Source organism: Phycodurus eques, chromosome 8 (genome assembly GCF_024500275.1).
Source record: "Phycodurus eques isolate BA_2022a chromosome 8, UOR_Pequ_1.1, whole genome shotgun sequence".
In the NCBI taxonomy this organism is placed as follows: domain Eukaryota; kingdom Metazoa; phylum Chordata; class Actinopteri; order Syngnathiformes; family Syngnathidae; genus Phycodurus; species Phycodurus eques.
This window is the reverse complement of record NC_084532.1, coordinates 4,823,084-4,837,969: the sequence shown is the minus strand read 5'-3', so window position 1 is coordinate 4,837,969 and position 14,886 is coordinate 4,823,084. Positions and strand designations below refer to the sequence as shown.

At 45.0% G+C, this 14,886-nt stretch overlaps 1 protein-coding gene across 1 annotated transcript in view; it reads left to right on the top strand.

Annotated features, from left to right (window-relative positions):
* Nucleotides 1-2,162: 2,162 nt before the first annotated feature.
* The window catches only part of brinp3a.2 (bone morphogenetic protein/retinoic acid inducible neural-specific 3a, tandem duplicate 2), a 46,285-nt gene continuing 33,561 nt past the window's right edge, over nt 2,163-14,886 (top strand). Inside the window, exon 1 of the mRNA XM_061683851.1 lies at nt 2,163-2,377. Within this exon, the coding sequence (XP_061539835.1) occupies nt 2,163-2,377 (215 nt within the window). The remainder of the gene's footprint in view (nt 2,378-14,886) is intronic.

Here is a 14,886-nt window from a genome sequence, read left to right as displayed (position 1 = left end):
CACAAATACAATATATTTAATGTTCCAACTGATGAATGTGTTTTTGCAAATATTCTTTCATTTTGAATTTGACGCCTGAAACACGTTCGAAAAAAGCTGGGATAGGGGCAACATAAGACTGGTAAATTTGAGGAATGCATCATTGTGAAAAAATATTGCCACGTGGGCTCAGGAACACTTAAGAAAACCATTGTCAATTAACAGTTTGGTGCTAAAGCTAGAAATGTAATTAAAACTCTACTATGCAAAGTGAAAGCTCATTTGACCTGGATTGACACAATGTGGAAAAGTGTGCTGTGATCTGATGAGTCAACATTTGAAATTGTTTTTCGAAATGATGAACGTCATCTCCTCTGGGCCAAAGAGGACAAGCACCATTCAGATTGTTATCAACGCAAAGTTCCAAAGAGAGCAGCTGTGATGGTATGGGGCTTTGTTTGTGCCCATGCCATGGGTAACTTGCACATCTGTGAAGGTACCATTAATGGTGAAAGCTACATACAGGTTTGAGAACAACATATGCTGCCATCCAAGCAACGTCTTTTTCAGGGACGTCCCTGCTTATTTCAGCAAGACAATGCCAACCCACATTCTGCACGTGTTACAACAGTGTGGCTTTGTCGTAAAAGAGATTAGACTGCCCTGTCCAGACCTGTTTCCCATTGAAAACGTGTGCCGCATTATGAAGTGCAAAATACGACAACGGAGACCACGAACTGTTGAGCAACAGTTGTACATTAAGCAAAAATGGGAAATAATTCCACCTAGAAAACTTCAACAATTAGTGTCCTCAGTTCCCAGTGTTGTTAGAAGGAAAGGTGATGTAACACAGTGGTAAACATGCCCCTGTCTCAGCTTTTTTGGAATATGTTTCAGGCATCAAATTTAAAATTAACCTTAGTGAGGAAATGTGGTACAGAAAATGAAAGAATGAATGAAAATTTCCTCCCACAAATAAAATAATGTTTATCAGTTTGTACATTGCATATTTTGTGTATTCAATTGAATATAGGTTAAAAATAATTTGCAAATCATTGTTTATTCTGTGGCGGCACAGTGGCCGACTGGTTAGAGCATCAGCCTCACAGTTCTGAGGACCCTGGGTTCAATCCCCGGCCCCGCCTGTGTGGAGTTTCCATGTTCTCCCCGTGCCTGCGCGGGTTTTCTCCGGGCTCTCCGGTTTTCTCCCACATCCCAAAAACATGCATTAATTGGAGGCATGACTGTGAGTGCGAATGGTTGTTTGTTTCTATGTGCCCTGCGATTGCCTGGCAACCAGTTCAGGGTGTACCCCGCCTCCTGCCCAATGACAGCTGGGATAGGCTCCAGCATGCCTGCGACCCTAGTGAGGAGAAGCGGCTCAGAAAATGGATGTTTTTATTTACGTTTTACACAACGTCCAACATAATTGGAATTGAGGTTTGTACAATAGAAGTTGCAAAAGGGAATTTAATTCCATTCCTTACTGCTATTTAGTTGAGGTTTTAAAAGGAATACCACACTTTTATCACACATCTACAACATTAATTTATTAAGTATTGGCGGTTATATCCACCAACAACTTTCTGCTCTCTTTCAATGCTGCCTGTTGTTATTTTTTTCTTAGGGGTAATGACTTTTGGCACAGGCACATGGCTGAGTTAACTTGATAGATTTCTATCTGAATACTACAATTGTAATGGGACTTAACGCCTCACTGCAACATGCACCAATGTGCCAGTGAAGGAGAAATGTCTGAAAGCTGGTGGAGAAAAATGAGAGACATGAGTGACCAGTCAGCGGTTTGAAATGCATAACTTTGATTTTCATGCACATTTTCTCATTTTTCTTCGACAACTGATCATACTTCAGACTAATTTTATACTTAGAATGTCCCTTAATAAATTCATCAGATAAATCTTGTTGATACCTGAGGCAATAAAAATAGGACATAATGACAACATTTGTATTTGTGTTTCATCCGAATCCCTTGTACTTTATCTTTACCTGCATATCTCTTTTATTCAGGTGCTTCGGGGGCTTTGAGGTGATGCAGGACTTTTTACTATACCAGTGGAGGAGCCAGCTTGCACAAAGAGGCTTTGGCTGTTGAATGTTCCCCCACTGCGGTCTCCACAGCCACCAGCAGCACCCTCATCCCTCACCAGCTCCTTTAATCTCTGATGGCTCTATGGGCCATCTTCAGCCTCAGCCTTCTCTGCTGGGTTTGTTTACGGTCTGTGGGAGCCGCAGCAACGGCTACACTGCCAAATGACAAGCCCGGGGGCCCCTTGGACTGGCTCCTGTCCGACAAGGGGCCCTTCCACCACTCTCCGGAGTACATCGATTTTGTGGAGAAGAATAGACAAGGCTTCTCAACCAGATACAAGATATACAGGTGAGTTCTTGTTGACCTCAAACTAATTAACTAACTGCAGTCATATCATGATTTATCCGATCAAAAAGCACAAATTGTCATTTCAGAAGTACATTAATTGGCTTTCTTGGAAATGAGGCTATGATCAATAGGGCTTTCATGTCCTCAACATCGAAGCCACTACCAGCAGCAGTAAATTTGCTTTGATTAGCCTGGAGGCTGGAAACAAGAAATATTTACCCTGAGTCAAAACAAACATAATCTCTGTATCTCATCAGTCATGACTTTAGGATTTGCAGTAAAATAGTTGAACCAATTTAGACTTTAAATTTAAGAACTATACACTGCCCTCCAAAAGTATTTCCCATTAACTGGCACAAGAAACATAAATATATGAACATGAAACACTAGACATACAGATCAGCTTTAATTTCCCAGATATTCAACATCTGGTTCTGATACACAATTTGGAAGATAATACTATTTGTAAGGAAACACAATTTTTGTTTAGGTGACCAAAATTTAAGCAAAACTGACTTAAAAATAGTTTAAAGTGGGGCTGGGCAATATATACAACATTTTTAGTTTTTCTTTTTTTTTCGGAAATAAAAAAATCTAATGTAAAAATGAACATACATTTTTAAATGTTGCACAGTTTAACACAATAAAATGAAGTGAAGCATGGCTTGGCTGTTCCATATCTTTTGTCGAGGAGTAAAACACCTAGGGTTGGCCATTGAGAATCGAGAACCGATTGGAACCAGGACTACCATTCCGGTTGTCCCGGAGTCGTTCAAATTAAAACATTTCGGCTCTCAGTTTCGATGCCTCGTCCGCCAACCCAGAAGAAGAGTGTGACAAAAACCAACGAAGAAGAACGTGCACGAAGATGTGCTTGTGTCCAACGGCGGCAAACAAAAGTGTGTCTTAACTTTGTTGAAATTAATGACGAGACAACAATTGGAATAAGATTATATTGTGCAAAGGAGGCTTTCACGATGTGTAGAAGTCTGACGTGCTCCCTCCCACTCCGAGCGGAACTTCAGTCAAGTCAAATTGGGTGAGTGAAACAATAAAATACGTCCATGCCAAGATTGAGGCAGCTAACAAGGTAAACGGATGGTTTCACTTTTGCACTGATGGTTTTTAGCATTTGTTTTAGTCTTCAAACCAACGTAAGAGCCGATGACAGAAACAAAAAGGTTAAAATTGAGCTAAAACTTCACTGTAGCAACTTTACATCACAAAGAATTGGGACAGAATTCACATAAACGTTCTCACAATATCACAAACACAACCTTGTGCCTCATCGGTGGGTAGGGAAAGAAATCAACATTTTATAGCATTTGATTCCATTCATTACAAAACAAAACAAAAAACTGGTGCCATGTGAAGTTAATTTTCGTGCCTAAATGTTCTGGTGCGTAACCTTCAAAATAAAAAGCTACAAGCTTCAAACAAGGCGGCACGGTGGACGACTGGTTAGAGCATCAGCCTCACAGTTCTGAGGACCGGGGTTCAATCCCCGGCCCCGCCTGTGTGGAGTTTGCATATTCTCCCCGTGCCTGCGTGTGTTTTCTCCGGGCACTCCGGTTTCCTCCCACATCCCAAAAACATACATGAATTGGAGACTCTAAATTGCCCGTAGGTGTGAATCTGAGTGCGAATGGTTGTTTGTTTGTATGTGCCCTGCGATTGGCTGGCAACCAGTTCAAGGTGTACCCGGCCTCCTGCCCGATGATAGCTGGGATAGGCTCCAGCATGCCCGCGACCATAGTGAGGTGAAGCGGCTCGGAAACTGGATGGATGGATGGATGGAAGCTTCAAACAGGAAGTCAAGCCATCCCTTGCACATATATACCATTTGACATGATAATACAGTCCCAAATAACTATGTTTTAGCTATGCTATATTAAACTTTTAGCTGAAACATTAATTAGTGAAAATTAAGTCAAGTGGGTTAGCTCCACACACATTGCCTTTGAGTTCAAAGATTTGATATTGATACTGGTTATAAAGAACCTGAGTCAAATGTTCATTTTAGTCTATGCTGCGGGCTGCTCAGAAAATGGATGTTCATAATTTGGACACCCTTTATTTAAACCATGCAATTTGTTTTGACCCAGCCACCTAAAAGAATAGGAAGCGAAATAAGGAAACGTAATCGGGAACGGACTCGCTCAAATTGAAACGATGCCCAACCCTAAACACACCACATCCTTCAGCTCTCTCATGAGCTTTCTAATGTGAAGTTGTAAGGATGAGGCAAGGCGACAACGGCAAAATATTTGTGGCTAGGAAGCACATTCCTTGGGTCAAAAGTTTCCACCATGTCGATAAATCGCTGTTTTTGCAACATAACAAAGGGAACCATACTTTTGGCAATCTTTAGCCTGACTCTTTGATTTCCTGGGCTCCTTTCTTTTCATACAGACAACAATGTGAAATGATTCTGCTCATGTTGTCTGTTTCTTAATAAGAATAAAACTCGCTGGTTATTTTTTTATTTTTTATTTATTTTTTGTAAAATGGTCACTCGAGTGACCAAATCACCAAGTTGGAACCATTGACTGTGCTTTTGTAAACTACCTCCTCTCGGTTTGCAGCCATGTTGTTGTGTGCATGTTAGCTGGGATGTGCTTTGAACTACAGACGCTGCGAACAAATATCATCCTGACAAATAAACTCAAATTAACTGATAGATTGATCGTCCAGTCCTATACCGAAGACTTGATAATTATTTTTATTTATTTATTGATTTATTTATTTATTATGAGAAATGCAGCCCTGTGGGGGGGGGGGGGCACAAGCCAGTGCAAACTGTAGGCTGGTCCCAAGACCAGATAAATGCAGAGGGTTGCGCCAGGAAGGGCATCTGGCTTAGAACTTTGCCAAACAAATATGAGCGTTCATCCAAAGAATTCTATACCAGATCGGTCGTTAACAACGTCCACCCTCAGCACCGTTAACATGCAGGGCACCGATGGAAATTCAGCTACTGTGGGTCAAAGATGAAGGAGAGGTGGAAAGCGGGTTCTTCTGCAGAATGAGAAGAGGAAAGCACAGAGCCTATAATTGAATGTGGGGAATTTGAATGTTGGGACTGAGACAGGAAAAGCTCGGGAGTAGGTTGACATGATGATTAGGAGAAAGGTTGATATATTATGTGTCCAGGAGAGCAGGTGGAAAGGCAGTGAAACTAGAGGTTTAAGAGTTGAAATTATTTTACCCTGGTGTAGATGGGAAGAGAAATGGAGTAGGGGTTATTTTAAAAGAAGAGTTGGCTAAGAATGTCTTGGAGGTGAAAAGAGTATCAGATCGAGTGATGAGGCTGAAACTTGAAATTGAGGGATGTTATGTATAATAATATAATAATCAGCAGCTTATGCCCCACAGGTACGATGTGACCAAGAGGTGAAAGAAAAATTCTGGAAGGAGATAGACGAAGTAGTTCTGGGCATCCCAGACAGAGAGAGAGTCGTGATTGGTGCAGATTGTAATGGACATATTGGTGAAGAAAACAGGGGTGATGAAGAAGTAATGGGTAAGTACGGCATCCAGGAAAGGAACTTGGAGGGACACATGGTGGTATACTTTGCAAAAAGGATGGAAATGACTGTAGTGAACACTTTTTTTCCAGAAGAGGCAGAAACATAGGGTGACCTACAAGAGCGCATCTTGTGCAGGTGAATTACATCTTTTGCAGACAATGTAATTAGAATCAGAATCATTTTATTTCACCAAGTATGTCAAAAACACACAAGGAATTTGTCGCCGGTAGTTGGAGCCGCTTTAGTTCGACAAAAGACACTCAATTGACAGAGAATACTTTTGAGACATAAAGACATTGAGAAAAACAGTCACTGAGAAATAAAAGGTTGCTAGTAATCTGGTAAAGCCGGTACAATGTTTTTGTGATTTATTTATTTTATTTGTCTGACAATTGCGCAAAAAGATGCAGAGTTCTCTAGCAATGAGAGCAGTTTGAATGACTAATAGAGCAATAGTCCAGTGCAATGACCATTGTGCAAAGGGCACCAAGACTTCAAGAAATGTATGCAGTTTAAAGTGGCCAGTAGTGCGATAATCAATGTCGATTGTGCAAATGTTGCAGATGCTACTCAGTCGATTCTGCAAATACTGCAGAGGCTAATCAGGTACATGAGTACAACAGATATGCAAATAGTGCAGTGTGGCGAGACTACGACAGTGAGTGCACGAGTAATGTATAATTGGCCCGACAAAGATGTGACAACAAACTCAAGACAAAATTGGCAGCGTGTTGCAATAGAATTGTAAGTTAACAGTTTAAGAAGTTAATGGCAAGAGGGAAGAAGCTGTTGGAATGTCTGCTAGTTTTAGTTTGCATTGTTTGGTAGTGCCTACCTGAGGGAAGGAGCTGGAAGAGCTGGTGACCAGGATGTGGAGGGTCCAAGAGGATTTTGCATGCTCTTGTCGTAGTTCTGGCAGCATGCAAGTTGTCAAGGGTGGGTAGGGTGGTACCGACAAGCTTTCCAGCAGTTTTGATTGTCTGTTGCTGTTGGAGTTTTTCCTTTTTTGTAACAGCACCAAAACAGACTGTGATGGAAGAACACAGGACAGATTCGATGACCACTGTGTAGAACTGCCTCAACAGCGCCTGGGTGTCATCTTCAAACTTCACGAGTTTGACAGCCGGGTGCGTTGAGGTGCAGTCGTTTGTGCAGAGAGAGAAGAGCAGCGGCAAGAGGACACAACCTTGGGGCGCCCTGGTGCTGTTGGTGCATGTAGATGAGGTGGCCTCCCCCAGCCTCATCAGGAAGCTGTAAATCCACTGGCAGATGGCATGCGAGACGCTCCGCTGGAGAAGCTTGGAGGAGAGGAGTTTGGGGATGATGAGCTGAAGTCCACGAACAGGATCCTCGCGTAGGTCCCCGCGCCGCCGAGGTGTTTCAGGATGAAGTGTAGTCCCATGTCGACTGCATCATACGTGGCCCTGTTTGCTCGGTAGGCAAACTGCAGGGGTTCAGCAGGGGACCTGTGACGCTCTTGAAGTGGTCCAGCACGAGGCATTCAAAGGACTTCATGACCACAGATGTCAAGGCGACAGGCCTGTAGTCATTCAGACCCGAGATCGCAGGTTTCTTGGGGACTGGGATGATGGTGAAGCGTTTGAAACAGGATGGTACTTGGCACAGTTCCAGAGATCTATTGAAGATCTGTGTGAAGACTGGAGCGAGCTGGTCCGCGCAGACTTGGGCCTGCCGCTTTGTTAATCTTTTGTTGTTTGAAGACGTCAGAGGTGTGATTGTGGTCGGTGATGCGGTTATGTGGGTGTGGGGTGTGAAAGTGTCCTTTTCAAATCTGCAGTAGAAGGTGTTCAAGTCGTCGGCTAGTCTACTATTGTTCTCATCCTGGGGGGATCGTCGCTTGTAATTGGTTAGCGATTGTAATGCATTCCAAACTGATTGACACTCATTAGCACTAATCTGAAGGAGTTTACTGACTGTAAGGTAGTGGTAGGGGAGAGTGTGGCTAGACAGCATAGGATGATGTTGTGTAAAATTACGCTGGTGGTGGGGAGGAAGATTAAGAAGACAAAGGGAGAGCAGAGAGCCATGTGGTGGAAACTGAGAAAGGAAGAGTGTTGTGCAGCTTTTCGGGAAGAAGTGAGACAGGCTCTCGGTGGACAGGAGGAGCTTCCAGAAGACTGGACTACTACAGCCAAGGTCATCAGAGAGGCAGGCAGGAGAGTACTTTGTGTATCTTCTAGCAGGAAAGGAGAGAAGGAGACTTGGTGATGGAAACTCAAACTACAAGAAATCATACAAGGAAAGAAAGCTACAAAGTGGGACACTGAGAGGACCGAGCAGAGGCTGAAAGGAATACATTGAGATGCGACACAGGGCAAAGGTAGAGGTGGCAAAGGCCAAACAAGAATGTATGGCAGGTTGGACACTAAAGAAGGAGAAAAGGATCTATACAGGCTGGCCAGACAGAGGAATAGAGATGGGAAGAATGTGCAACAGGTTAGGGTGATTAAGGATATAGATGGAAATGTGTTGACTGGTGCCAGGAGTGTGCTGGATAGATGAAAAGAATATTTTGAGGAGTTGATGAATAAGGAAAATGAGAGAGAAGGAAGAGTAGAGGAGCCAAGTGTGTTGGACAAGGAAGATGATAAAGAAGGGGGAAGTTAGAAAGGCATTAAAGAGGATGAATAATGGAAAGGCAGTTGGTCCGGATGACATTCCTGTGGAGGTATGGAAGCATTTTGGAGAGGTGCTGTAGTGTTTTTGACCAGCTTTTTCAACAGAATTCTAGCAGGTGAGAAGATGCCTGAGGAATGGAGGAAAAATGTGCTGGTGCCCATTTTTAAGAACAAGGGTGATATGCAGAGCTGCGGGAACTATAGAGGAATAAAGTTGATGTACCACACAATGAAGTTATGGGAAAGAGTTATGGGAGAGGCTAGACTCAGGACATAAGTGAGTATTTGCGAGCAACAATATGGTTTCATGCCTAGAAAGAGTACCACAGATGCTGTATTTGACTTGAGGATGTTGATGGAAAAGTGCAGAGAAGGTCAGAAGGAGCTATATTGTGTCTTTGTAGATCTGGAGAAAGCCTATGATAGAGTACCCAGAGAGGAACTGTTGTACTGCACGCGGAAGTCTGGCATGACAGAGAAGTATGTTAGAATAATATAGGACATTTATGAGAGCAGCAGGACAGTGGTGAGGTGTGCTGTATGTGTGACAGAGGAGTTTAAGGTGGCAGTGGGACTGCATCAAGGATCAGCCCTGAGCCCTTTCCTGTTTGCAGTGGTGATGGATAGGCTGACAGATGAGGTCCCCGTGGACCATGATGTTTGCAGATGACATTGTGATCTGCAGATAAAGCAGGGAGCAGGTGGAGGAACAGTTAGAAAGATGGAGGCATGCACTGGAAAGGAGAGGAATGAAGATTAGCCGAATTAAGAATATATGTGCATGAATGACAGGGGTGGAGGCGGAAGAGTGAGGCTACAGGGAGAAGAGATAGCGAGGGTGGAAGACTTTAAATACTTTGGGTCAACATACAGAGCAATGGTGAGTGTGCTAAAGAAATTAAGAAACAGAAGGTTGGGATGGTTGGAGGAAGGTGTCAGGTGTGTTATGTGACAGAAGAGTCTGGTAGGATGAAGGGCAAAGTTGATAAAAAAGGTTAGGCCAGCCATGATGTACGGATTAGAGACAGTGGCACTGAAGAGACAACAGGAAGCAGAGCTGGATGTGGCGGAAATGAAGATGTTGAGGTTCACTCTCGGAGTGACCAGGTTGGATAAAATTAGAAATGAGCTAATCAGAGGGACAGCCAAGGTTCGATGTTTTGGAGACAAAGTTAGAGAGAGCACACTTCAATGGCTTGGACACATCCAGAGGAGAGATAGTGAGTATATTGGTAGAAGGGTGATGAGGATGGAGCTGCCAGGCAAGAGAGCTTGTGGTTGATAGATGTCGTGAGGGAAGACATGAGGCCAGTTGGTGTTTGAGAGGAGTGTGCAGGAGATAAGCTTTCATGGAAAAGGATAACACGATGTGGCGACTCGTCACGGGTATTTATTTATTTATTATGAGGCCCCTCCTGGAAGCCATCACCTTATCGTGGTGGAGGGGTTTGTGTCTCCCAATGATCCTAGGAGCTAAATTTTTTGGGGCTTTATGCCCCTGGCTGGGTCATCCATGACAAACAGGTCCTAGGTGAGCGACCAGACAAAGCACGGCACAAAGACCCCTTATGATGACGACAAACTATGGACTCAGTTTTCCCTTGCCCGGACGCGGGTCACCGGGGACCCCTCGGGAGCCAGGCCTGGAGGTGGGGCTCGAAGGCAAGCGCCTGGTGACCGGGCCTGCACCCATGGGGCCCGGCTGGACACAGCCCGAAATGGTAGCATGAGTCCCCCTTACCAAGGGCTCACCACCTGTGGGAGGGGCCATAGGGTTTGGGTGTAGTGCGAGCTGGGCGGTGGCCGAAGGCAGGGACCTTGGCGATCCGATCCCCGCCTACAGAAGCTGGCTGTAGGGATGTGGAATGTCACCTCTCTGGCAGTGAAGGAGCCCGAGGTGGTGTGTGTGGTCGAGAAGTTCCGACTTGATATAGTCGGACTCGCCTCCACACACGGCTTGGGCTCTGGTACCAGTCCTCTTGAGAGGGGTTGGACTCTCTTCCACTCTGGAGTTGCTCACGGTGAGAGGCGCAAAGCAGGTGTGCGTATACTTATTGCCCCCCGGCTCGCCCCCTGTACGTTGGGGTTCAATGCGGTGGACGAGAGGGTAGCCTCCCTCCGCCTTCGGGTGGGGGGAAGGGTTGTTTGTGCCTGTGCACCAAACAGCAATTCAGAGTACCCACCCTTCTTGGAGTCCTTGGAGGGGGTGCTGGAGAGCGCTCCCGCTGGGGACTCCATTGTTCTGCTGGGGGATTTCAATGCTCACGTGGGCAATGACAGTGAGACCTGGAAGGGCGTGATTGGGAGGAACGTCCACCCCCACCCCCCCCCACCCCGATCAGAACCCGAGCGGTGTTCTGTTATTGGACTTCTGTGCTCATCACATATTGTCCATAACGAACACCATGTTCAAGCATCAAGGTGTCCACACGTGCACTTGGCACCAGGACACCCTAGGTCGCAGTTCGATGAACGACTTTATCGTCGTGTCATCGGACTTGCGGCCGCAATTCTTGGACACTCAGGTGAAGACAGGGGCGGAGTTGTCAACTGATCAGCACCTGCTGGTGAGTTGGCTCCGATGGTGGGGGAAGATGCCAGTCCGACCTGGGAGGCCCAAACATATTGTGAGGATCTGCTGGGAACGTCTGGCAGAATCCCCTGTCAGAAGGAGTTTCAACTCCCACCTTCCAACAGAACTTTGCTCATGTTCCGAGGAACACGGGGACATCTAGTCCGAGTGGAACATGTTCCGCGCCTCCATTGCTGAGGTGGCTCACTGGAGCTGTGGCCATAAGGTGGTCGGTGCCTGTCATGGCGGCAAGCCCCGAACCCGGTGGTGGACACCAACGGTCAGGATGCCGCCAAGCTGAAGGAGTCCTATTGGGCCTTTTTGGCCTGTGGGACTCCTGAGGCAGCTGATGGGTACTGGCTGGCCTAGCGGAATGCAACTTTGGTGGTCGCTGAATCAAAAACCCGGGTATGGGAGGAGTTCGTTGAGGCCATGGAGACCCCGTTGAGACCCCAGTCTGCTGACCTCGTCTCGGGATGTTGTCGGTGAGGAGAATACTTCGAAGACCTCAATTCCACCGACACGCCTTCCCATGCGTTCTCTGAGGCGGGCTCTCCTATCTCTGAGGTTGAGATCACCGAGGTGGTTCAAAAGCTCCTCGCTGGCAAGGCCCCGGGGGTGGATGAGATTCGTTCCTGAAGGCTCTGGATGTTGAGGGGCTTTTCTGGTTGAAACGCCTCTGCAACATCGCGTGGGCATCGGGGACAGTGCCTCTGGATTGGCAGACTGGGGTGGTGGTCCCCCTTTATTAAGAAGGGGGACCGGAGGGTCTGTTCCATCTATAGGGGGATCACTCTCCTCAGCCTCACTGGTAAGGTCTATTCAGTGGTGCTGGAGAGGATGGTCCGTCAGGAAGTTGAATCTTAGATCCAGGAGGAGCAGTGTGGTTTTCGTCCTGGCCGTGGAACAGTGGACCAGTGCTACACCCTCGTCAGGGTCCTCGAGGGTGCATGGGAGTTCGCCCAACCAGTCTACATGTGTTTTGTGGACTTGGAGAAGGCGACCGTGTCTCTCGGGGAGTCCGGTGGGGGGTGCTTCGGGAGTATTGGGTACCGAACCCCCTGATACGGGCTGTTCGGTCCCTGTACGACCGGAGTCAGAGTTTGGTCCGCGTATCCGGCAGTAAGTCGGACTCGTTTCTGGTGAGGGTTGGACTTCGCCAAGGCTGCCCTTTCTCACCAATTCTATTCATAACCTTTATGGACAGAATTTTAAGGCGCAGCCGAGGCGTAGAAGGAGTCCGGTTTGGTGGCCTCGGGATTGCATCTATGCTCTTTGCAGATGATGTCGTTCTGTTGGCTTCATCAAGGGGATTTGTAGGACTTGTTATGGTAACAACAAATGTAATCAGGGTGTGATAGTATTCACAGCTGCTAATCTTTCATTTATTTAATCTGTTTTATTCATGTACAACCAGATGAAGTACAGATGAACCAGCAGCACAACAATGCATCTTTTATTATTGCAGGCACCAGAGAATGTGCCTTATTATTATTATTTGCAGCCTCTTGTTAAACATAAAAGCTTTGTCATATCCACCATTCACAATACGTGAAGCTCTAAAATATGACAGTATCGTTATGTTTTACTTGCAATTGATGACATGTTGCTATTAACTGCCTGTATATCCTTTTATTTTATTTTCCAAAGCCATGGGGAGTCACCCCATCGAATGGTCAACTTAAATATTTGGATTAGTATGGGTAAAAATAGGATTTATCATAATAGCAACACTGTGTTAGCTATTATGCCCAAATTCGTGAAGATTGTGTCATGAATCATACCCATTGTCATATGGACTGATGCCACCCAAGATTCTGCCAATTCAGAGACAAGTTCCCATGTAACTATGTCTCAAGCTGATATTTTATGGCATCGTTGATCAGGGGCTATGTAAGAGGTGTTTAATGTTTCCCTTCTTGGCAAAAGGCAGTTGTCCGCTGGAGCTGAGCAGCATGGGCGGCAAGATTAATAGTCTTATCATGTGGGCAAGTGATTAGAGATCTCTTAGTACTTATTACTCCACATTATCACAGAATCCCCTGAGAGGATTCTGTCAGCTGCAAGGTTGTATTTGAGGCCCTCCAGATTACCACAATGTGTCATTGATTAATAGTGATTATATTACAAGGAAAAATGGAACCCAAAAAGTAAATAGATTGTGAATCTTGCCAAATTAAATGTACTCGCAATCTGTCGCACTCAATTTCAGAGACTAGTCTGAAAAAGACAAGAGGATTGAGCTGTGGAAACATTATGGTATGGTACGGTAGCATTTATGGTAAATGGACTGCATTTATACAGCCCGTTATCTCCACTATTACAGTGCCCAAAGCACTTTACAAAGCCTCACCTTCACCCATTCACACATACATTCATACACCAATGGACGACTGCTGCCATGCAAGGCGCTGCCAGGCCCAGTGGGAGTAAATTAGGGTTCAGTGTCTTGCCCAAGGACACTTCGACACACGGACAGTCGGAGCCGGGATTCGAACTGGCTACCCTTCAGTCACTAGACGAAGCCGCTCTACCTACTGTGCCACAGGCGCCCATTTATTGTCAGTTCTCAATATATGTGCAACATACAGAGGACAGAAATGACTGAGTTAAAAAAAACAACACAAAAAAAAAAAAAAAACATAACATAAAACGACCATTCATACAAGTTGTACATGCTGTTTGTTGTATGAAGTGGCTATGAATGAAAGAGGTCTGGAGTCTCCCTTTCAATTGATCACAGCATGCATGACTTCACTCCCGTTTGGAGCTCTCACCTGGAAATAGTTGGAAAAAAAAAATTATATAGCAAGTGGAATCCACTATCTTGTGGGCTTCAATCTACAAGCAAGGCACCTATTGTGTAATAGAGGATCTTATGCTGAGTGAGCATTTTTACTTCGGTCGCACAAATGAAAAGTTTGGCTGGTTCAGAAACAGTGCCCTGCGACTAACTGGCGACCAGTGCAGGGTGTAGTCTGCCTTTCGCCCAAAGTCGGCTGGGATAGGCTCCAGCGCCCCGCGACCCTAACCAGGATAAGCAGTGTTGAAATTGGATGGATGGATGGGTTCAGAAACAGAACTAAATTTATGTCAATACATTTCTGTATAATTCCTGCAAGTAAACCTGTAAACAATAATCATAAACCCCAATTCCAGTAAAGTTGTGACTTTGTGTGAAATGCATATAAAAACAAAATACAATGATTTGCAAATCCCTTTCAACCTATATTCAATTGAATAGACTACAGAGACCAGATCTGTAATGTTCAAACATATAAATGTGATTGTTTCTATTTTTGTTTAGTTTTTTTTAGCTGCAAATATTCACTCATTTTGAATTGATGCCTGCAACATGCTCCAAAAAAGATGGGACAGGGGCAACAAAAGACAGGCAGAGTTGAGGAATGCTAAAAGAAAATTTTTTTAGAACATTCCACAGGTGAACAAGTTCATTGGAAACCAGTGAGTGTCATGATTGAGTATAAAGGAACATCACTGAAAGGCTCACTTGTTCACAAGCAAGGATGGGGCAAGCTTCACCGCTGCTTGAGCAAATAGTCCCACAATTTAAGAAGTATAAAGCATTATACGTCATAGGAAGTGTGATTAAATAAATACAATGAATCAAAGGAAAAACTACAGCAGGACAGGAAAAAGTTGCAGAAAACTATTTACAGTTGACAGTTCACAATGTGTCAGACAGTTCAGATGAATGTCTTAAATATTAGTATTAGTTTATTTTATAAACCTGAGCCGGCGGGATCC